The sequence below is a fragment of the Motacilla alba genome, chromosome 10 (assembly GCF_015832195.1).
Source record: "Motacilla alba alba isolate MOTALB_02 chromosome 10, Motacilla_alba_V1.0_pri, whole genome shotgun sequence".
Lineage (NCBI taxonomy): Eukaryota > Metazoa > Chordata > Aves > Passeriformes > Motacillidae > Motacilla > Motacilla alba.
The window spans coordinates 19,917,897-19,938,956 of record NC_052025.1 but is presented as its reverse complement, the minus strand read 5'-3'; the positions used below and the strand labels follow the sequence as shown (position 1 = coordinate 19,938,956).

The following is a 21,060-nucleotide window of genomic DNA, read 5'->3' as shown; positions in this document are numbered from 1 at the left end:
GTGCTCTGAGTTAACACAGGACGGGCAATATCAGCCTTGGCCAGGCATCCGTGGTGTGGAGGGGGATGTAGCAGCTCCAGAGATCTGCCCTGCTGGGCTCTGATGATGTTCCTGGTCTTAATCTTGGGGGAAAAAAGTCTGAATTAGGCTGTACACTTTGGGTACTCTAAAGAGCATGTTTGGGTCGGTGCCTTGGAGCTCTCTGGATTGAGCTGCCTTGGAGAAGGTTTAATCCCTGGGGTCTGTGCTTCCTGAAGCTGCTCGGAGCTGATGGAGCCATGGAAGCTGCTCTGTGCCTGGCTGGAGCTGGGCAGGGCTGGAGAATGTGGTTTAGCAATCCTAAATCTTGTGGTCTGGGCTGTCTCAGGAGGATCTGCAGCACAGAGGGGCTGCAGGATGAGTGCAGCTCACGAGACACGAGGAATGTCTGCAGGCAGATGAGATGAGGCAAGGAAACCCTTTGGGATGAGCACCTGGAAGCCACAGTCTTGCCTACCTTTCTCACCAAACTGATTTTGGTGAAGTGGGGCTTTTCTGTCGCTGCTGCTTGGGAGGTGTATTTATTCTCCCCCCCAAAAAATATCCATTTTTAGCTTGAGGAGACAGACTTGGTTGTGGTCAGAAGGCAGCACAGTCACTGCACTGTTTTGGAGCAGCTTTGTCACATGGATGCTAATTGCAGAGAGGTCTTGGAAGGTTCTTTGGGGAATGTTGGTGCTGTGGTGCTCACAGAGGGGACGAGGGGATGGTTCACAGCTTACTGGGAAAGAGAGAATTTGCCCAAATCTGGGCGATTGATTTTAAAATTCTCTGCTGAGAAGATCCGTTTATTAGGCTATTTGCAGCCTCTGGTGTGTGTCCTCCGGGGTGAGCGTAAGTGGTTTTCCTGGCCCTGGACCAGGTTTCTCTCCTGCAGACAAAACAGTGCATTGCTTGTCTTGTTGACCTACTCCTCTAAATATGGCACTTGGGAGATCTCCATTTAAATTTAAAACTCGTGAAAGGGGATTCTCCATCTCCCTCCTGTTAATCAGTGTGCTGTCTGTTTAGTGTTTTCACAGCCTCTGTGACTCCTCTCGTTTCACATGTCGGGAGACAGACTGGCAGCAGCAGTAAGCTGAAACCAGGTTTTATTCAGAAAGGGTTTCGCTGCTGTGAAAGGAGAATTTTTTTAAAGCGGAGGCATGCGTGTTTTCTAATTTAAAATGGGTTACGTTCCTGTCAAAATAGGATCGCGCATTCCATCTGCTCGGCGGTGGTAACGTCTGAAGTCTGAGCCCGAGTCTGGCCACAGCTTCGCGGCGCAACGGGGAGAAAGTCACAGCTGGGAGTATTTCAGTCCCGCCGCGTTATTGGCGGTGCTGAGCGCGGCCTTCCTCCGAGTGGGTGCACGGTGACCGTGGGGAGCGTGTTTGTCGTGTCAGATGAGCGTTCTGTCTGCAGGGCAGGGGACGTGCCTGTCCCCCGAGCTCACTCGCAGCGCCGTGACTCAGGGCGCGGGCACGCGGGGAATGTATTAATAGCTATTGCTTTCTATCGCCTGCCTATCAAGCGGTGCCTTATCAGAAATAGATCGGGCTGGTGAGACTGGCTGCGCGTTGTTTACGAGCTCCTGGCTGCGGGCAGTATTTCCCCGAGCGCTGTCCGTCTGTCCGGCTGTCCGGCGCTGAGCGCGGCTCTGGCCAGGCTCCGGGCGGCGCGGCCGCACGCCCCTCCGGCCGGCGGCGTGGCCCAGAGTTATGAAGGATGAAGATGATGCTGAGGATGGGGAGAACACCCTGGGGGAGCCGAGCTGAGTGAAGATGGAGCAGGAGGAGCCGCGGGCGCTGCAGAGCAGCAGTTCCTCGCCGTGAGCTGGGGCGCGGACGTGACGGGGCTGGGGGCTCCTGGCGGCTCGAGTTCAGCATGATTTGTTGGTTCTCTTGTGCAGCCAAGGACACAGTAGGTATCACAGGTCTGAGCTCTGCCTGGGGTTTCCTATCCTGGCAGGAATCTACAGCTGCAAAAATGAGAAAGCTTGGGTTGTGCAAATGGGGTGTAGTAGTTCTGTTTAGTTGATGAGTGTTGTATCTCCTTAGCAACTCCTCCTGCGAGCAATCTTCCCTAAGTGTGAAATGTGTTTGTTAAAAATGTAATTATTTCATCTTGGAGTGGTTTGGGTTGGAAGGGATCCTGAAGCTCATCCCATCCCACAACCTGCCATGGGCAGGGACACCTCCCACCATCCCAGGCTGCTCCAGTGTCCAGCCTGGCCTTGGGCACTGCCAGGGATCCAGGGGCAGCCCCAGCTGCTCTGGGCACCTGTGCCAGGGAGGAATTCCTTCCCAACATCCCATCCATCCCTGCCTCTGGCAGTGGGAATCATTCCCTGTGTCCTGTCCCTCCATCCCTTTTAAGCTTGGTACACCTTAGGTCGTGGATACAAATGACTGAAGTGTTGGTTTTTTACAGTAATGCTTCTGTTAATCAGAACTTTTATGAAATGGGAGCAGGCACCGGCTGGGGAGGGTCTGGGAGGATTTTCTGTCCTTTTGGGTGAGTTGTGCTGGCAGGTACCAGCTGCAGAGGTACAACCCAGCAGTCCCACCCCAGCGTGAGCAGCCAGGGTGAGCTCTCTGTCCTGCAGGGATGGGAAGGCACCAGGAGAACTCCGGGAGCACAGGGTGTGATGCTGTGTGTGCAGTCTCTGAGGTATTTGACAGGAAAAGCTCAGCCTTGCATGAGGAGGTGGCTTTGCAGGGCAGCCTGTCCAGGCTGGGGAGGGACATGGCACCGGTGATGTCACCAGTGCAGTGACTTCTCAGGCCAGGCTGCCTTGGCTTTCAGGCTAATGGATGTGTTAATTGATTGATGAGTCAGTGCTGCACCTCAGCCCGGCAGCACTGGTGCTAATTTCATTAGTGCTCTATTTTTATTAGTCCTGTCACTTCTAGCAGGCTTGCACTGGGCTAGCTGCTGCTAAGCCTTCATGATTACAGTAATCTTGTTTATTGTGGGAAAGCAGGGTAAAGATTGTCACCCAGAGCCGTTAGGGCTGGAAGGGCCCTCTGGAGATCCTCCAGGCCAGCCCCCTGCGCAGGTCACCTGGAGCAGGTGACACAGAACGTGTCCAGGTGGGGTGGGGATGTCTCCAGAGAGGGACAGTCCAGCTGCTCCAGGGCTCTGCCCCTCCGTGGAAAGAAGTTCTTCCTCGTGTGGAGGTGGAAGTTCTTGTGTTTTAGTTTCTGGCCGTTGCTTCTTGTCCTGGGTACCACTGAGCAGTGTGGAGTCGTCCTCTGACACCCCTTGGAGATATTTGTATGGATTGATGGGATCCCCTCTGTCCCTGTGATCCTGAGTGCAGCTCCCTTTTACAAATCACTGCAGGTGAAGGTGGTGGCAGCACGTTTTTGGGGTTGTTCTTTTTTGTGTACCCTCTTCTACTTAAACAAACCCTGGGCTGGGGTTACCTGGTTTAGTGTTCTTCACGTTGTGAGCAATTTCTGACCCACGGTGAAAAGTAACTTCATGCTCCCACAGGCTGCTTGTGTCTCACCCTTACCAGCAAATTCTTCTGCTGTGCAGAGTTGGATTTGAACGTTATACTCCTATTTTGAGTAGAATACTCCTTTGGAAGCCTTGCTCTTCCCTTGAAAGCTCCTTGGATATCCAGTCGTCAGTGTCCAGCTTGGATGTGAGGTTTCTGCCACAGAGCAGTTTCCTGAAAAGCCCAGAGCCATCCAGAGGGATGGTTTGGCAGGGAAGAGAGCAAGCTCTGCATTTTGGGATGGGAGGCTTGGCCTGGGGCCTGAAGTTCTAAGTTTGAAGTAAACAAGAGAGGAATGGGTGAGGGCTGTCTGGGGCTGGATGCTGGTGGTCTATTTATAACTGACTTGGGCTTTCTCTGCCCTCCACAGTGCTTTGGGAACTGCAGGCAGTTCCCAAGTATCAGCTTTGAATTTCTTCCTTCTGCAGCTCAGTAGCTGTTCTTGCCTTGAACACCACACTTAGCTAATTTATGACCCTCTGAACAGTCTGGCACAGCCAAGAAAAGCCACGTCCTGCGGTGTATTTTTAGTGCATCCATTTGTTGTCAGTATATGACAAACTGAAAGGGAATGAGGAAAACCTAAGAGATTTGATCCTCAAGGTCTCCTTTAGAACTGTCCCAGAGCTCTGCACATTCAGTGCCAGCAACAGTGACAGGGATGTTGCACAAACAGCTCCAAACATCCTGGTGGGTGTTTGTTTGTAAACCCTGGTGTATCCTGGTGCTCCATGAACTCACATCTCTGCTTCTGCCTCCCAGCTGAACCCCGACTGGAGCAAGTACGATGACAGGCTGATGAAGGCAGCTGAAAGGGGCGATGTGGAGAAGGTTTCATCCATCCTGGCCAAGAAGGGGGTCAGTCCCACAAAGCTGGACGTGGAAGGGAGATCCGCGTAAGTCGCTTCTTGAGCTTGGGGATGCTGCTGGGGAGCTGCTGAAAATCATACTCCTGCTGCTCTAGAAGCCTTTTTGGGGACAGAAATCTCATCTAAATCCAGCTCCACTAAGCTGGAGCCCAGCTGGCTGGAAAGGGAAACTCCCAATCTTCACTTCAAGTGGGGATGAGTGTTTAAAGACTTGCTCTTGCCAGGTTTGAGTATTAGAGAGAAACTGGAACCCCACTGGTATTTCACCTGCTTCACTGATCCGGGTAAATAATGATTGTCTCTCAGGAAATTTGCCTTGTTCCTTGAAGTAATATTTGCAGAGCTCTTAACTTTGGATGCTGCCCAGAGCTGGCCCCTGTAGCACTTCCCTGCTGGCTTTGGCTTTCCTGGCCAATATTGCCATTTTTGTGTACAAGCCAGCTGTGCCTAAGCAAGGTCTTTTCTCTTTCTCTCTCTCTCTTTTTTTTTTCTTTTTTTAAAATTTTTTTAGATTCCATGTTGTAGCATCAAAGGGAAACCTGGATTGCTTGAACACCATCCTGGTGCACGGAGTTGATATCACAGCCACTGATGCTGCAGGTGGGTTTCCTCACAGGCAGCCTGAAAATGCTCCCAGCTGGGTTTCATCCTGCAGTAAAGTTAAGCTGGACCCCAGGACAGCTCTTCCTTCTTTCTGTAGCTGGCAAAAACCAAATTATTTGTGTGGCTTGTTGCTGGTCTGGAGGAAACTGGCCTGCCATGGAATTCATGAATGCAGCAGAACTTAAGGAATGTGGGTTTGTGCTGCTGTAATTGTGTTTATAATGTGCTCCAGACTCACTGGTGAGATCAGCATTTCTGGGTGAGAGCAACAGGATAAGAGCAGTTTTAAATGAACTCGAGGTGAGGATCCGGTGGAATGTTGTGGGAGGTGTTTGTGTGCCCAGCTGAGCCTCAGGAGCTCAGAACCTTCCAGACTTCCTTGAGTGGTAGCAGAGTTTGTGGGAGGTCTTGTGGAAGAGACAGTTAGAAACAGGTGCTAATTTTCAGCTTGTTACTCAGGTTTAATATGAAGCTGAGAACAAGAAAATTTACAGAGATAACTTGGCCTCCTTATGGGAGAATTGATTTTTTGAATCCTTGTGTGGGGTCAGATGCAGTATTTCCAGATTAATTTCACAAATGACCCCTCATCCTTGATTGAAGGTGGGCTGGAGTAGGAAAAGGCTGTGACAAAGTGAGGTGTCTCAGCACAGATCTGCAGGGACTGGCACACAGGAGCTGCTGTATCTGAAATGCTGGGAATGCTCCTCAGGAGCTCGCTGAGCAAAGCCTGAGCTGCTGTTCTCTGTTTTTAGGCAGAAACGCCCTGCATTTGGCTGCAAAGTATGGCCACGCCTTGTGCTTGCAGAAGCTCCTGCAGGTACTGGAAATACAGCTTGTCTCTTACAGCTCTTGTACTGAGGGGGGAAATGTGGCTTTAAACACACTGGCTCAAAACTGGGAGATGTGATTTCTTTCTTAATCAGATTCTTTTTAAAAAATAAGAGTCATGGGGAAAAGACCCTTTCATGTTAAATACCAGGTTGGGACGGAAAGAGGGCTAAAAAAAAAGAAAATAAACTTTTTTTTTTAATATATTTTCATAGACTATCAAATCAAGTTGTAGTTTGTGCTTCTTGAAGAGAATGGGGCTGAGTGTTTTTTAAAGACTGCTGTTCCCTGTCTGAATGCACTTGAGAAACAGCAACACTGGCTGCTCCAGAGCAGTGTTTGCTTCAAAAGCTGGGCGTTTATAGCCACTAACCCTCATTAATGAAACAGTGTTTGAGGGTTGTCTTAGGTTTGTGTGATGTTTATTTTTTCTTCATTTATTGCTGGTCAGTGTATGCTCATTTGGTTTGTATTTTTTTTGTTACTTTGAATGGGTTCTTTTAAAGTTTTAATTGATGCATGTCTCCATGCAGATATAAAGGCTCATTATCTGGGAAAAGTCTAATGAATTGTGCAATTCCTGTCCATCTTTTTTACTAAAATCACATTTCATTGCTTTAATTTAAAGCTCAAACACCTGATGTTGTAACTGCAGTCTGGATTCTGATTGATGACTGAGATTATTTATTTTAACAGTACAACTGCCCGACAGAAAATGTGGATCTCCAGGGAAGAACTGCTCTTCATGATGCAGGTGAAGGGCTTTGCTTTGCTGCTAACCGTATGGAAACAAAGATTTAATTCATGGATTTACTTCCAGTTGGGCTGAATTCTTCTCTTTTAATTTTGGTGGCTGCAGTAGGAGAGAGTATTTTATATTGTCATGACATTTGTCCTCAATAATGAACTGTGTTACGGAGCTGGGAGGTCTGAGGTGAAGCTGGGTAACGTGTTCAAGCACCACGAGCAGAGTTTTAGGGCAGTGCTGGAGTGGGTGAAGAGCCTTTGGTTTTGCTGCAGCCTCCTTGGCGCTGCTCTGGTTTTGCTGCAGCCTCCTTGGCGCTGCTCTGGTTTTCCTGCAGCCTCCTTGGCGCTGCTCTGGTTTTCCTGCAGCCTCCTTGGCGCTGCTCTGGGTTTCCTGCAGCCTCCTTGGCGCTGCTCTGGTTTTCCTGCAGCCTCCCGGTGCTGCAGTGCGTGGCCCAGCGGTGTTGGGTTGCTGTGGGTGGTTGGGAGCTGAGCCCTGCAGCCCGCTCAGGCTTCAGCTCAGCCGTGGGGATTTTGGTGAAGCGCTCCCCAGGCTGCTGTCACAGCGCCAGGGGCCCTCCCTGCCCTGTGTCACCTCCCTCCCTGCTCTGTCCCCAGCCATGTCCGACTGCTCCGCCAGCATCCAGCTGCTCTGCGACCACGGCGCCGCCGTCAACTCCAAGGACGGGGTAAGGGGCTGCCTCCCCCTCCTGCCGCCCCTCCCTGCTGCACACAGGCAGCTGCTGGCCCCCTCTGCCTCCTGCCCTGGCCTCACGCTGTCCCCGTGTCCCCCAGGACGGGAGGACACCGCTGGTGCTGGCCACCCAGATGTGTCGCCCCGCCGTCTGCCAGCTGCTCATAGACAGGGGGGCCGATGTCAATGCCAGGGACAAGCAGAGCAGGTAAGCAAGCAGGGCACTGCTGGGGGTGCTGCTGGCACCTGAGGGAAGGCTGCCCCTTGGCAGGATGGATGCCCCTGAGGGAAGGCTGCCCCTTGGCAGCATGGATGCCCCCGAGGGAAGGCTGCCCCTTGGCAGCATGGATGCCCCCGAGGGAAGGCTGCCCCTTGGCAGCATGGATGCCCCTTGGCAGGATGGATGCCCCCGAGGGAAGGCTGCCCCTTGGCAGGATGGATGCCCCCGTGGGAAGGCTGCCCCTTGCAGGATGGATGTGCTCCTGAGGGAAGGCTGCCCCTTGGCAGGATGGATGCCCCCGTGGGAAGGCTGCCCCTTGCAGGATGGATGTGCTCCTTCTGGGGAAGGAGAACCTTGGAGTTAGTTCAGAAGTGGATCTGCCAATTCAACACCTGGTCTTTTTTCCTGCTCCTGCTGGCATCCAAAATATTCCCAGGCTTGCCAGCAGGGAATCTGCACTGGGTTCTTTTAAGGGTTTTTCTGTCCCAAGCAGCCTTTGGGATCAATGTGCACAATGGGCTGTGGCAGAAGCGGTGCTTGGCAAGAAGTCCTGAGTCCACTGGAGCTCCCAAGGGACCTTGAGCTGTTTCTTCCTGGGGTCAGGGGCGGGGGGTTCTGTTTGTAGCTGCTGCTTTTGCCTGTAATTTCTTGGAGAATTCCTCCATGACACGAGGCTGCCGTGGGACAAAGCCTGGCTGCTCACATTGCACGTCCTGCAGCTGGGGAGTGTTTGGGGCACCTCTGCCAGGGCTGCGCTGCCAGGGCTCCCAGGCATGCCCCTGTCCAAGCCTTGTCTAAACTCCTTGCCTGGTGTTTGTTGTGTCTGTTGACATTTGTATCTGGTAGAGGAAACAAAAGTCATGGGAGTTCTCCAAACGCCGGGTGGCTTTCAAAGGCAGCGAGTCCGTGCTGCTTTTGTGGAAATGCTGTTGTTATGGTGGGTTTGTTTGCTTTTGCACAAACACTTAGTGACCTCGGGAAGCTGTTTGCTCTGTGGACAGAGGGAAGGTGCCTTGGCTGAGGTTTCTGTCAGACGTGTTTGTGCTGGGGTTAGCTCTGTGGGTGATGCTCTGTGGGACGCCCGGGTCTCTCAACCCCCTCTCTCTCCCCGTGCCAGGACTGCCCTAATGTTAGGCTGTGAATATGGCTGCAAGGATGCCGTGGAGGTGTTGCTCAGGAATGGTGCTGATGTTGGTTTGACTGATGGCCTTGGGCATGACTGTGCTTACTATGCCAGGATTGGGGACAATATTGACATTTTGGCTTTAATAAAAGCTGCCCTTGAGGACTCCAGCAGAGGTAGGAGGAACCTACAGCACCTTCTTTGGGTGGAATTGTGTCCCTGCTCTTGTGGCTCCAGGAGCTGTTTTGGAGGGCAGCTGTGGTCCTTTGACCACAAAGGTCATAAACTGCCTGTTTGGGAGGGGAAGGACAGTTTTTGGGGTTGTGTGGTTTTAGCAAAGCTTTTAAGAGGGTTGCAGGCTCTGATGCCTGGAGGGCTCAACAGTATTGATCGTGGGAGTTATTTACCCTTATTTATAGACATAAACAGCCTTTATTTTATAGAAAACCTCGTGGATGTTTCCACGTTTGATTAATTGGGGGTGTGGTGAGCTATTTTTTGAAATGCCCTCTCAGGGTGGAAAGGGGATGGGATTAGCTGAATGTGTCACGTTGTTGCACGAATCTGAACAAAATGCCTTTTGTAACTTTTGTTTTTGTGGTGCTTTTTCAGGAAGAGACAGCATCAAGAGAGGGCAGGCTGAGCAAAAGGTACTTGGTGAAGCCATTTGTCACTGAGGTGTTGAGAGGGGATGGTTTGCGTGGGGCCGAGGTCAGGGGTGACCCAGCGGGAGGCTGGGATGGCACGGGGATCTAAAGGAATGTTCTCCTGCTGCACTGACAGGCCACCAGCATGTCCCAGAAGTGGGGCCGGGGCTACGGAGCCCAGGAGGAGCTCACGCTGTTCCAGAAGGAGCCCAGCACTCAGGTGGGTGGGCAGCCTCCTGGGGGTTCCCCCTGGGGTGACGAGGCACAGGCGCTAGAGGCAAGCTGGGCTGCTGAAGTGAGCACTAATGATCCCATCAGCAAGGGTCATGCCCTGCTGTTTGCTTGGAACCTGGCTGCATGACGTGCAGCCTGGCAATTGTGCAGATGAGCTGTAAACTTTTTTCAGGGAAAAAAACTGCACGTTTTTTTGGTAATTAATAGTTGGAAGTGTCCCTGTCTTAACCTTTCCTACCTCTTAACCTTCTGCCTCTGCAGTAAAATCAGCCACAAATGAGGAAGATTTATTTTTTTAACATTCTCAAGAGATGCATGTTTGTGTCCTACTAAAAATAATCTGTGTCATGATTGTTCCACTAACCAGCATTAATTTTCCCATCTCATTGCAGTTTTCAAAAGGCTGGGCAGGGCTTGGAGTGCTCAGTAGCTGTTCAATCTGTTGGCTCAGAGGCTTTACCTTTCCTGATGTCTGTGTAGTGTGGGGAGGTCTTCATTTTTGTTTTTAAATGCCATATTTTACTTTGAAGGACTTGGAGCTGGAAAACCAAGATTTGAAAGATCGAATGAGGGAAGTGCAGGAGGAGCAGAGGATGCTGCTGGACAGAATCAGTGGGCTACAGCTGCAGCTCACTGAGGTAAGCCAAGGCTTGGAGTGCCTGGCTGGAAACCTGGGACAGCCCCCTGGTGCTGACAGGAAGGCCCACGGAGTGAGGATGGGGTCTGCACTGCTTTCCTGGGAATTGCTGCCATGTGTGTCACCCGTTGTGTGCTGGAAGAGCCTTTGGTCTTGTGGTTACACCTGAATTGTGAGGAGGCTGGTGCCACGTCCTTCCCTGACACCCAGAAATTTGGGCAGCAGCATTTGTGGCTCTGCCCCCCAGTGCAGCTGAGCCATGGGGTGCTCTGGGGTGCTGGGATTTGGAGACTGAACTTCATCTCTCCATTAAATGTAGGTGCTGTGTGGCAGGGCTTTGTCATCAGCTGATTTCCCAGCTGCTACTCCAAGTGGAAGCACAGAGGAAAAAAAAAAAAACTTCAATTGGCAAGAAAACAAAGCCAAGGATTTTCAACAAAAGTTTCTCACCCTAATTTGAAACGTTGATTTAAAAAAAAAATTCCCTCCTTTTGGAGGTGTAAGTGTGATCAGTAGAAAGAAAATAGAAAGAGGATTTCTGGTTGGGTTTTTGCTTTGTGGAGGCTGTCTCTTTGCTGTATTTTTGTAGAGGTACATTTATGCAGCTCCCCCAAAATGTAGCTCATGGATAGAAAGGATATTTCTTAGTGCAGTCACTGGCTTGTCTGAACTCCTGTTCTAAGCATTGCCTTTATAAAACTAACTTCTTGATAGCCACTTCCCAAAATCAGCAAACTTCTGAAAAGCTGTATCAGCTGCCTCAGTAGTGTCTGAGCTGGAAAACAGGAGATATTCCAGTTCCCAGAGACATTGCTCTGTCAGACACCCTTAACTCCTGGCTAGAGGAACAGAAAACAGAGCAAGAAAGCTGGATGGAAATTGGAAGGGCAGCGTTGGAAGCTGGGGTGGATTTGTCAGCTGGTGAGCTGTGTGTGAGCCCCTTAAACATCATTGAGAAAATGATTTGGGGGGGATTTTTTTGTCATTTTTGCAGGAGCAAATGTTTGCAGATGATCTTGAGAATGAGGTAGGATGTGTCACCTGCAGGTGTAACAGCACTGGGGAGTAGGGGAAGCAGCTCTCTCCTTTTATTTCCTCTGCAGTTTTAAATGCACTACTTAAAAGCTACCTAAAAATGCCCAGTGAAGCATCTACTGCTCTGCATCAGTTTGTGCAGCTCCACAGCATTTCTGTTACTACAAATAATTCTCCTTCCCACGGCTCCTTTAGAGCACACTTAGGATGCTGAGCACGCTGATAATATCAAGCATCTCTGTAGTGACTTTCAGTAGTGCAAGACTAACAAATATGAATTTATTAAACAGTAGCAGGTTATGTTGGTGCATATTCTTGACTCATTCTTCAAGACTCCTCCTGTAGAGGAGCAGTCTTGAAGAACAATTCCAGAAGCAAAAATTAGGGATTCTTTTGGTGCTGATCTTGGTTGAAGTTCTGTCTAAATGCTTTGAAAAGTTCCTTGTGGTCTCACAAACCTGTCCGTTCTTGTGGCTTTGGCTATGTGGCACTCCTTCTCTTTCAGAAAGATGAGCTGAAGAAAATCCTGACTACCAAGGAAAAGCAGCAGGAAGAAAGTTTAAGGACTATTGAAGCTCTCAAAGCTAAACTCAAGTATTATGAAGTATGTTGAGTGATTTGAGATGGGATATAGCAATTGATATTTACAGTGGGAAGTACTTCAGCATGTGAAATTGCTGAAAATGTTGAATGGCTGTCTCATTGCAGAAGCTTTCCCTGCCCCTTCACCCTAGTTTAATGTAGAGCAGAAGTGTGGAATGAATTTTCAGCCTTACTTTTGTTTCTTGCCCTTTGATTTCAGGGTGACTCCGCGGGGTCTGGAGGTAACTTTGGAAACAGTGAGTACAGTTAGTTGTTGAGGCTTGCTGTGCACGATGGGGTGTCAGAGTACAGGGATAAAAGGGGTTTTTGGTCATCTCTTCCTGTTGCTGGTCTGCAATGCAGCCAGGGCACCACTGCTCCGTCTCCCAGGAGTGCCTGGCCTTGGCACACGTGCCTGGGGACCCTGCTGTGCCCTCTGCTCACGTGAGCAGCGAGCTGAGCAGGATCCGTGCTCCCTTGGGGAGCTGCCCTGTCCGTCCCTGCAGGCTGAGCAGTGCCCCTGCCTGGCCGAGGGGCAGCAGCTGTGTGTGTGTCAGAGCTGGAGCGGAGCAGCCTTCACTTCAGCACAGCCCCCGGGCTCCCACTTGCGTGAGGAATGGAGCCCTTCCCAGGAGCTGCAGCCTCCTGCGTCCAGCCCAGCTGCAGCCCTGCCCTGCCCTTGTGTCACACAAGGCTCTTGGCAGATGAAATGGTGTTCTGAGTGTTTGGCTGCCTGGCAGGAGGCGTGCTGGCTGTGGAGTGCAGGGGATGCTTTCCCTGCTGAGGGCACGGGCAGCCGTGAGCTGGGCCAGCTGCCAGCTCTGCCCCTTGTGCAGGACAGAACCCAGCCTGGCAAACCGCTTCTCTCCTCCTCCTTAGGAGGGCTTTGGCCAGGCCTCCTGCGGGGATTAATTAAGTAGAAGTTGTTTTAATAACAAGTACTTAAACAGCCGCCTTCAGCCTAGAGTGACCCCAGTGACCAGAATAAAGCTGGGCAGGAAAATCAGTGTTCTTGTGGTTGTGTTCCTGTTTTTAACCAGAGCCTAAACACTGTTTGCTTTGAAAATCCAGGAAAAGAAGATTTATTGCTTAAACAAGGCCAGGCATTTGCAGTGGAATCCCAGGTAATAAATATTTTACCACGGGAAGGAACTCTGAGATAGTTGTGCTGGGAAAGCTAAACGTGCTTATAAAAGTGTGTTTATTGGGCATTGCTTCTGAGCACACGGTTTTGGGGAATACTTGCTTTTCTGTGTTTATTTTTTACTGCGGGTGCCCTCTAGAGTCCTGTCTGTGACAGGCTGGAAATGCTGGGAGCTGCTGGGCCTGTCCTGAGCTCTCCTAAACGTGTTTTACAGTCACTCTGAAAACTGGGGGCTCATCTCCATCCAGTTTTTCTAATCTAATAATATATTATAATTATAATATTATAATAATACAATATACAGATTGTTTCATTTTCCTGCCTGCTGTATAATAATTCCCTGACAGTTCTGTTTGATAGCTATCAACCTTTTAAAGCAGAAATTTGGGTATAAACAAGGCCAGCAGACCCTTGGGTGTGGAATGAGATGGGCTTTAAGGTCCCTTCCAACCCAAACCCTTCTAGAATTCCAAGTGACTGCATTCCTCAGTTTTCTCAGCAAGAAGGGTCTGTTAGCCATGCCATTCTCTGCTCTGATTCCTTATAAAATTGTTTTCACACACTTGAGGGATGGGAGCAACATCTTAATAAATTAAATTTGTTCTAGCAGATGAGTGATTAAATATGAATGCAGAACAAGGGAAGTGGAATTGATGCATTATACCCTCCCCTCTAGGTTTAGATGGGATAGTGGGAAGGGATTGCTCCCTGGGAGGGTGGGCAGGGGCTGGGATGGAATTCCCAGAGAAGCTGGGGCTGCCCCTGGATCCCTGGAAGCATCTAAGGCCAGGCTGGATGGGGCTTGGAGCAGCCTGGGATGGTGGGAGGTGTCCCTGCCATGGCAGGGGTGGCACTGGATGGGCTTTAAGATCCCTTCCATTCCACGATTGGGGAGCAGTAATGTGGAGCTATATTTGAGATTTTTGCTGTTAAAAGCTGAAATACCTGTTCTCTAATAGGGGCAAGAATAACTTACTGTAAAAAACAAAAAAAAAACCCCTCTTGTACTAGTGATGCTTAGTTCAACTGGATTTTAGACAGTTTCCACACCAAAAAATAAGCAATAAACACGTGTACGTGACCTGTCAGAGCTGCGAACTTTTATTTTTTGTGCCGATTTCCCTTCAGTCCAGGTCTATGCTGAGGCCCCTGGAGCTGTCCCTGCCTACCCAATCCCCCAGCTCCGAGAAGGAGGCTTTGAAGAAGGAGCTGGAGAGCCTGAGGGGCTGCTTGGGCGCAGCCAAGGAGGAGATCAGCAAGCTGCAGAGGGAGCTGGCCCTGAAAGGCTCGGAGTGCCGAGCTCTGGCCGCCGAGTGCGAGAGGAGCAAGGCGGAGTCTGACAGCCAGGTCAGGCAGCTGGAGGATGCCCTGAAGGACGTGCAGAAGAGGATGTTCGACTCCGAGGGCAAGGTGAAGCAGATGCAGAGCCACTTCCTCGCTCTCAAGGACCACCTGGCCAGCGAGGTGGCCTCGGGGAGCGCCAAGGTGACCGAGGAGCTCAAGGAGCAGCTCCGGGAGATGAAAGCCAAGTACGAGGGAGCCTCTGCTGAGGTGGGCAAGCTGAGGAACCAGATCAAGCAGAACGAATTGCTGGTGGCAGAGTTCCGCAGGGACGAGGGCAGGCTGGTGGAGGAGAACAAAAGGTTGCAGAAGGAGCTTGTGAAGTTGGAGGTGGAGCGAGATAAAAGGGGCAGGAATGTCACGGAGTTGGAAGGGCAGCTCAGGGAGACGGCGGCCAAACTGGCCCAGTGTGTGAGCGCAGAGCAGTTTGAGAACATGAAGAGTTTGCTGTCGGACGAGGTGAGCGAGAAAGCGAGGAGGTTAGCAGAGGTGGAAGGGGAGCGGGACAAGCTGCGGGCAGAGGTGGGGCTGTTGCAGAGGGAGTCTGAGAGTCAGAGAGCTCAGCTGGCGCAGCGTGTGAAGGCAGAGGAGCACGAGCAAATGAGGAGTGGGTTTGAGCAGAGGGAAGAGGAGCTGGGGAAGGCAATTTCTGAGCTATCACAGAAGAATGAGACTCTGCAGAAGGAGCTTGAAAGATTGCAGGCTGATAACAAGGTGCTGAAGCAGCAAGTCCAAATGCTAAAAACTGAAATTAAAAGCCAGAATGTGCCTTTAAAAATTCATGAGGAGTTGAAGAAAGCAAACGATCTGGCTGTGGGTGACCTGACAAAAAAGCTTTTTGAAATTACAAAGAAGTACAATGAAAGCAAAGCAGAAGCTGAAAAGTTGCTGGCAGAGAAGAACAACTTAAATGAGAATATCAGCCACTTGCAAGCTGTGTACCTGTCTCCAGAGCAGCACAAGAAAGAGCTGGAAGCTTTACAATCTAATGGGATTGAGCTTGAGAAGCAGCTCGCTGAGCTTCAGAAGAAATATGATGAGGAGCAAGCGAAAGTGGGCAAACTGGTGGCTGAGAACACAGGCTTGAGGGAGACCCTGAGGGATCAGTACGTGCTGGCCACCACGCACGAGGAGGTGAAAACTGTCCTCAACAGCACCCTGGAAAAGACCAATGGGGAGCTGTCAGACCTGAAGGGCAAAATTGGAGAGATAAAGCAAGAGTTCCTGAGGGTAAACGAAGAAAATGGAGCTTTGAAAAACCAGGTGAAACTCTTACAGAACCAATTAAAAACGGAGTATATCAGTTTAAAAGATCACGAAGGCACGGTAAATACTTTAAACAAAAGCGTGCAAGAGCTGCAGGAGAGCAACGCTGCCGTCAGGGCTGAGCACCAGAGGGGGCAGGATGAAATCTTACAGTTGCACGCAGAAATTGAAGCCCAGAAGAAGGAACTGGACACAATTCAGGAGTGCATCAAGTCCAAATACGCGCCGGTGGCCTCCTTTGAGGACAGAGAGCAGAGCCTGGAAGCCGCCCTGAAGGACCTGAGGGCGCAGCTGCAGGAGCAGGAGCAGAGGCGCAGAGGCAGCGAGGAGGAGGTGCAGAGGTGCCGGGAGGAGAACGAGAAGCTCAGGAGCGGGCTGCTGTCCATCCAGAACGACCTGCAGCACAACTACGTCCTGGCAGAGAAGTCCCGCCAGCTGGAGAGGCTGTGTGCCAGCAGCATGGAGGAGCTGAGGCAGCAGCTGAGGGCTCTGCTGAGCAAGCACGCGGGGCAGGAGGGGCAGCAGGACGGGGCTGAGGCTCAGCAGCCGCCGGCAGGGCGGCTGGAGGCGCTGAGGGAGGCTCTGGGGCGCGCGGTGCAGGAGCTGCGGGAGGCCCTGAGCGGCAAGGAGGAGCGGTACCGCAGGGAAGCGCTGCGAGTCGGGGAGCTGCAGCGGGAGCTGGCTGACCTCAGGGAGTCCTCGGTGCCTCTGGGGGAGTACAACCGGCTGAAGGAAGGGCTGCAGGGAGAAATCACGGCCATCAAGGGCAGCCTGGAGGAAAAGGAGGCAGAAGCGCAAGCCAAGAGCGAGGAGGTGCTGAGGCTGCAGGCGGAGCTGCGGCTGAGCCAGCAGGCCTTGGCAGAGCTGCAGAGCCAGGAGGTGGTGGCCGTGGCGGAGTACAGCTCCATGAAGGCTGCCCTGGAGGCCCAGGTGAGCAGCATGGCTGGCCACTTGGCCAGCATGAGCCACAAGTACGAGCAGGCCTGCGAAGAGGCCCTGCAGGCCAGAAGGAGCGAGCTGTCCCTCAAGGACGAGAAGGAGCTGCTCCAGCTGAGGAGCTGCAGCATCGAGCAGGAGATCAAGGACCAGAAGGAGAGGTGTGACAAGTCACTGACGACCATTATTGACCTGCAGAAGAGGATCCAGGAGTCTGCAAAGCAGGTGGAAGCCAAGGACAACAAGGTGAGATCTGGGGTTCGTGCTGATGCTCTCGGCTCAGCATTCAGGGACTGGGCTGCAGCTCCAGCACCACTTTGTGCTGAGCATTAGGAACCCAGGGCTGGCCCAAAGCAGCTGAAGTCCTGATTTTACATCATGCAGAATTTTTCCAGTCTCTTATATGTTCTGGACATTGTGTAGTGTTCAAATTCTGTTAACGCTTCAGACTTCTGGGGATATCAGCTCCTGCTTCCTCTGGAGCTGTTTGTTTGGGCATCTCTGACTTACCTTCTAAAGGTTCAGTGTTCTTCCTAGAAGTTAGACCTGGAATGTCCTTAGATCCTCCCTTTTTTCAGTCTCTTATGTCACTGCAGGGTCTGTACCTGCCACATCCCAGTGTCACAGTGGGAACCAGCATGTCAGCAAAGTCCTCTCTCTGCAAGCTGGGACAAAGACCCTTCAGTGCTTGCTGGGCTTCATCAGGCTTGAAAGAATGTTAAAGAGCAGTTTGCACTGAGACATCCTTAAATGGTGTTTTCTGTGTGGTTTTTTTTTTTTTTTTTGAAGATAACAGAGCTGCTGAATGATGTGGAGCGGTTAAAGCAGGCTCTCAACGGCTTGTCCCAGCTGACATACACCACTGGGATCCCCTCCAAGAGGCACAACCAGCAGGTGGAACTGCTCCAGAGCCAAGTGAAAACACTCCAGCAGCAGCTGGCTGTAAGTGCTCACACAAGGTGTTGTCTGACGTGCAGTAGCATTGCTTAATTCCCTGTATAAACAGGGAAATGTGGATGTGCCCGCTGGAGAGGGGGTGGCACTGCAGCCTCACGCTTCACAAGTACACTGTCCCTTGCTTGGTTGGGTTTATGCCCCTGAGTCCTGCTTCTCTGTACATTTTTTTCTGCTTTCCTCTTCAGTTTGAGTTGCAACACTTGACAGCTTCTCCAGATAAAAGGGATATAAGCAGAGTGGGAGAATCTGTGCTTGTGTGATACTCTGCTAGAATCCTGCCAAGACCATTTCTGAATGCAGGCTCAGCTTTAGTCGTTTCTTACAACCATATATTTATTTCTCACCTTGAAAGGGTGAGGTGGTAATTTCTAAATGGCTTTGAGTTGCGTTCCTCTGCCTGCAAGCCCTGGGTGTGTTGTTTGTCATGAAGTACTGACAGAGCAGGGGACACATCCCGAGAGCTGGGATTTTGTGCACGCTTCTGTGGCCTCAGTGAAGCTCATTGTTAAAGCTGTGGCTGAGCAAAGTGGGTTCTGCTCCTGCTCAGATTCACAAATACATCTATCAGCATTTGCAGGGTTGGTTCTTAGGAGGGAAGGTGTTCTAAAAAGGGTGTTTTAACCAAATAGCTGGTGCTGGTGATGAAGGCAGTGTGCAGGGCTGTCACTGTGGTATTGAGGACACGACTCTGATGTTTTCAGAAGGTCAAAGCTGAGTTTATTAGGCTCACGTTCTTTTTGTAGCTCTGGGAAGGTTGGACTTGATTGGTCTTCAACTAATACTCCTTACACTGTTGGTCGATTAGGAGCAAACACTTCTCTTGTAAACATCTCACAAGTTCAAAACACCAGTTGCAGGATTGTTTTAATTCTTCTTCTGAGTTTTCTCAAAACTTCCCAGAGGAATGGCCGGGGAAGTTTATCTGCCTTTCTTTCTGACCAGACTCTCAACCACCACCAGGGGCCAGGAGCTGGGCTCTGATGGTCCTTTGCAGCTGAGGATATTCTGCGAGCTCCTGCCTGCCTCTGGCAGCCTCCCAGCAGAAGAGCAGTCACTTTTTTTTCCTTCAACAGTGGAGGGGATAGAACTTAAACCTGGAAACTGAGCTGTGGTTGGCCTGGCAGTGCCCACACCCAGGTGCACAGGGCTGGAAGGGGCAGAGGCTGAAGGTGTGAGGAGCTCACCTGCTGTCCCCGTTGTCTCTCGCAGGACGCCACGCGGCAGCACCAGGAGGTGGTGGCAGTGTACAGGACACACCTGCTCAGCGCTGTCCAGGTGATGCTGGAGGGCCCCCTGGGAGGGGGTGGGTGATGCCCGGAGGGACTGCCCGTGGTTGTGACCCGTGTTTGCTCCCGCAGGGTCACATGGATGAGGACGTGCAGGCCGCCCTGCTGCAGATCATCCGCATGAGGCAGGGCCTGGTGTGCTGAGTGCTGCTGGCTCTGCTGCCGTGCCTGGGGGAGCGCCACCCTGCAGGGCCCTCGTGCTGATCTGGAGCTAGGGATGGTGGTAAAGCTGCAGTGACGGCCTCCCAGTACCAAACAGCTCTCAGAGCTGAAGCGTTTTCTCCTCGTCAAACACTAAACCTGGGCTGTGGCGTTTCAGGCCTGGCACTTTTTTCATGAGATGGATAAAAGGTCTGGGACATCTTTTAAAACTGTCAAAATGATGACGTAGAGGTTAAATTATTGTAATGTCTGATTGACCACTTGTTAAAGCAGGACCTATGCCCAGGAGCTCCAGTGGATCCTTGAACTCTCATGGGATGGTTAAAAATAAACTGTGCAGAGCAGTGTGGCTGAGTGTTGTAGCTGTGGATGTCCCTTAATGATTAAGAGAAAGTGGCTCGTTTGTCACGCTGGCTGAGCAGGATGTGCTGTGACACACACAGGAAGGTGTTTTGCTGTCTCTTGTAACTTGGCTGGCCAAGTTACAGCCTTTATTTAATATAGAAGCTTGAGATTTAGTGCCTTCGCTTCTACAAGACTTTGAAAAATCAGGTTTTCCATCCAAACACTAACACTCCCTGCCCCCAAAGTGTTCCTGAATGCTTCAATCCTGGCTCCTGCAGGCTGGAGTGGCCTGGTTGGGGGAGCAGGACCATGGGGCAGCTCAGGTGCTGGATTTTCAAGCACCAGCTGATGGAATCTGAGCTGCAAATGATGTGCTTTAATCTTATTTATGGGGGAAGATGTCAGCAGTGAGGATTAATGGAAGGAGAATTTTTAATTGCTGGAATCACCCCATGAAACAAGGCTTCATTTTTAACTGAAGGATGGTTTCCATAAGGAAGCTTTATGAGAAAAAAAAACCCCAAAATACAAACCATGAAATTTGTTACTGTTCAAGGGAAGTCTTTGAAAAATGAGCCTGTTAAGGAGCGGGGCTGTTTAAATTGAGCACCAGTGAGTGCTGACCTCAGTCTGCTTTTTAAAAGCCTTTGCTGATAACCACCGAGGGGGAATGTGGCATCCTGATGCAGAAAAGCCAAACTTCCTCTCCATAATCCTGAAAAATGAGGGCTGAAGTCAGAGTTCCCTGTTTTGTGTTGTTTGGGCTCCCCCAGCTGCCCCTCCAGGCCTTGGGCTCCTTTTTTAACACTAGAGTTGTGTTTATGTCCTGTTATTTTCTCCCTTTTTGGGCAGAGTCTTGTAGGATTGAAGAGGCCACGTGGAGGCTCCAGACAGTGATGGATGTGCAGGGCAGTTTTTATATAGAAATACCCTTAATATATTTACTGAGTACGTGTCTGTAGTGAAACAGATCTGCTGCTGCTTTCCTTTAGTTTCTTAGAGGACTATTACAGAAAACATCTCAGAGTAAAGAGTTACTTTTTAGCCAAATTCTTTTACGATTGCATTACTTGAAACTTATTGGAGAGGATTTGTTTTGTTGTTCTAACTGGCCTATTTTGATACTGTGTTTCCTTATCCAGGGAGTTCTAGCTGTGTTTTTTCTAAATCTCTCCCGTATTACAACATCAATAAAATGGTTTCTTCTTTTTTTTTTTCTTTGTATCGTAGTGGTCCATTCTTTTTGGGGTACAGAAATAACAGTGGCGTTTTGAGCTTTAATAGGTGTGCGTTGTGTAAATCCGGGGAAAACGGGGGTGTCTGCAGGCTCGTGGAATGAACCGGTCCAGCCACGGCGCTGTCCCCTCCCTGGGGAAGGTTCCACATCCGTGGCCAGGAGCAGAGGAGGAAATGGGAGGTCAGCAGAATGTCAAATGCCACCAGAGAGGCCCCGGGGTCCCCTGGAGCAGCAGCGCCACATTAACGAGGTAATGGGGCCTGGAGCTGGGGCTGGCACGAGGTTCTGCTGTGTAACAGCTCTCTGCAAAGGGAAATTTGCCTTTTGTCTCCAGGAGCTGCCTTGGGAATGGCTGGGAATGCTGGGAGCTGGGAGTTTACTGCTCCTGTCATCTCGTGCCTGTGTTGCTCTGCCAACTCAGAAAATTGCCTTTTAATAGGAAGGCCATACACGTAATTGTCACAGCCATTAGGTCAGATAGATTTTACAGGAAGAGAAAAAGATGTTGAGCATTTAAGGGCCATTAAATTGTGCAGGTTTTCACTGGTGGGCTGCAGGCTCCGAGGCAGCGCGACGCTGGGAGGGATATTTATTTTTACATTTGCAGAGCAGGGGAGGGAATACGTTGCACAGGAAAATAG

At 50.8% G+C, this 21,060-nt stretch overlaps 1 protein-coding gene across 6 annotated transcripts in view; it reads left to right on the top strand.

Moving 5' to 3' along the window:
- The window catches only part of UACA (uveal autoantigen with coiled-coil domains and ankyrin repeats), a 39,564-nt gene extending 19,158 nt beyond the window's left edge, over positions 1 to 20,406 (top strand). For 2 of the 6 annotated variants that reach the window (XM_038147197.1, XM_038147193.1), the window contains exons 2-19: positions 4,289 to 4,422; positions 4,907 to 4,995; positions 5,754 to 5,818; positions 6,526 to 6,583; positions 7,192 to 7,262; positions 7,369 to 7,475; positions 8,605 to 8,786; positions 9,223 to 9,260; positions 9,394 to 9,477; positions 10,022 to 10,129; positions 11,123 to 11,155; positions 11,669 to 11,767; positions 11,966 to 12,002; positions 12,817 to 12,869; positions 14,018 to 16,678; positions 17,222 to 17,374; positions 18,599 to 18,664; positions 18,748 to 20,406. In XM_038147197.1, coding sequence (XP_038003125.1) covers positions 4,289 to 4,422; positions 4,907 to 4,995; positions 5,754 to 5,818; positions 6,526 to 6,583; positions 7,192 to 7,262; positions 7,369 to 7,475; positions 8,605 to 8,786; positions 9,223 to 9,260; positions 9,394 to 9,477; positions 10,022 to 10,129; positions 11,123 to 11,155; positions 11,669 to 11,767; positions 11,966 to 12,002; positions 12,817 to 12,869; positions 14,018 to 16,678; positions 17,222 to 17,374; positions 18,599 to 18,664; positions 18,748 to 18,819 — 4,110 coding nt within the window. In that variant the 3' untranslated portion in view covers positions 18,820 to 20,406. Of the gene's footprint in view, positions 1 to 1,074; positions 1,942 to 4,288; positions 4,423 to 4,906; positions 4,996 to 5,753; positions 5,819 to 6,525; positions 6,584 to 7,191; positions 7,263 to 7,368; positions 7,476 to 8,604; positions 8,787 to 9,222; positions 9,261 to 9,393; positions 9,478 to 10,021; positions 10,130 to 11,122; positions 11,156 to 11,668; positions 11,768 to 11,965; positions 12,003 to 12,816; positions 12,870 to 14,017; positions 16,679 to 17,221; positions 17,375 to 18,598; positions 18,665 to 18,747 lie in introns of those variants that run through there. The other 4 variants (XM_038147195.1, XM_038147194.1, XM_038147198.1 and 1 more) reach the window with 4 other exon arrangements.
- Positions 20,407 to 21,060: the final 654 nt, after the last annotated feature.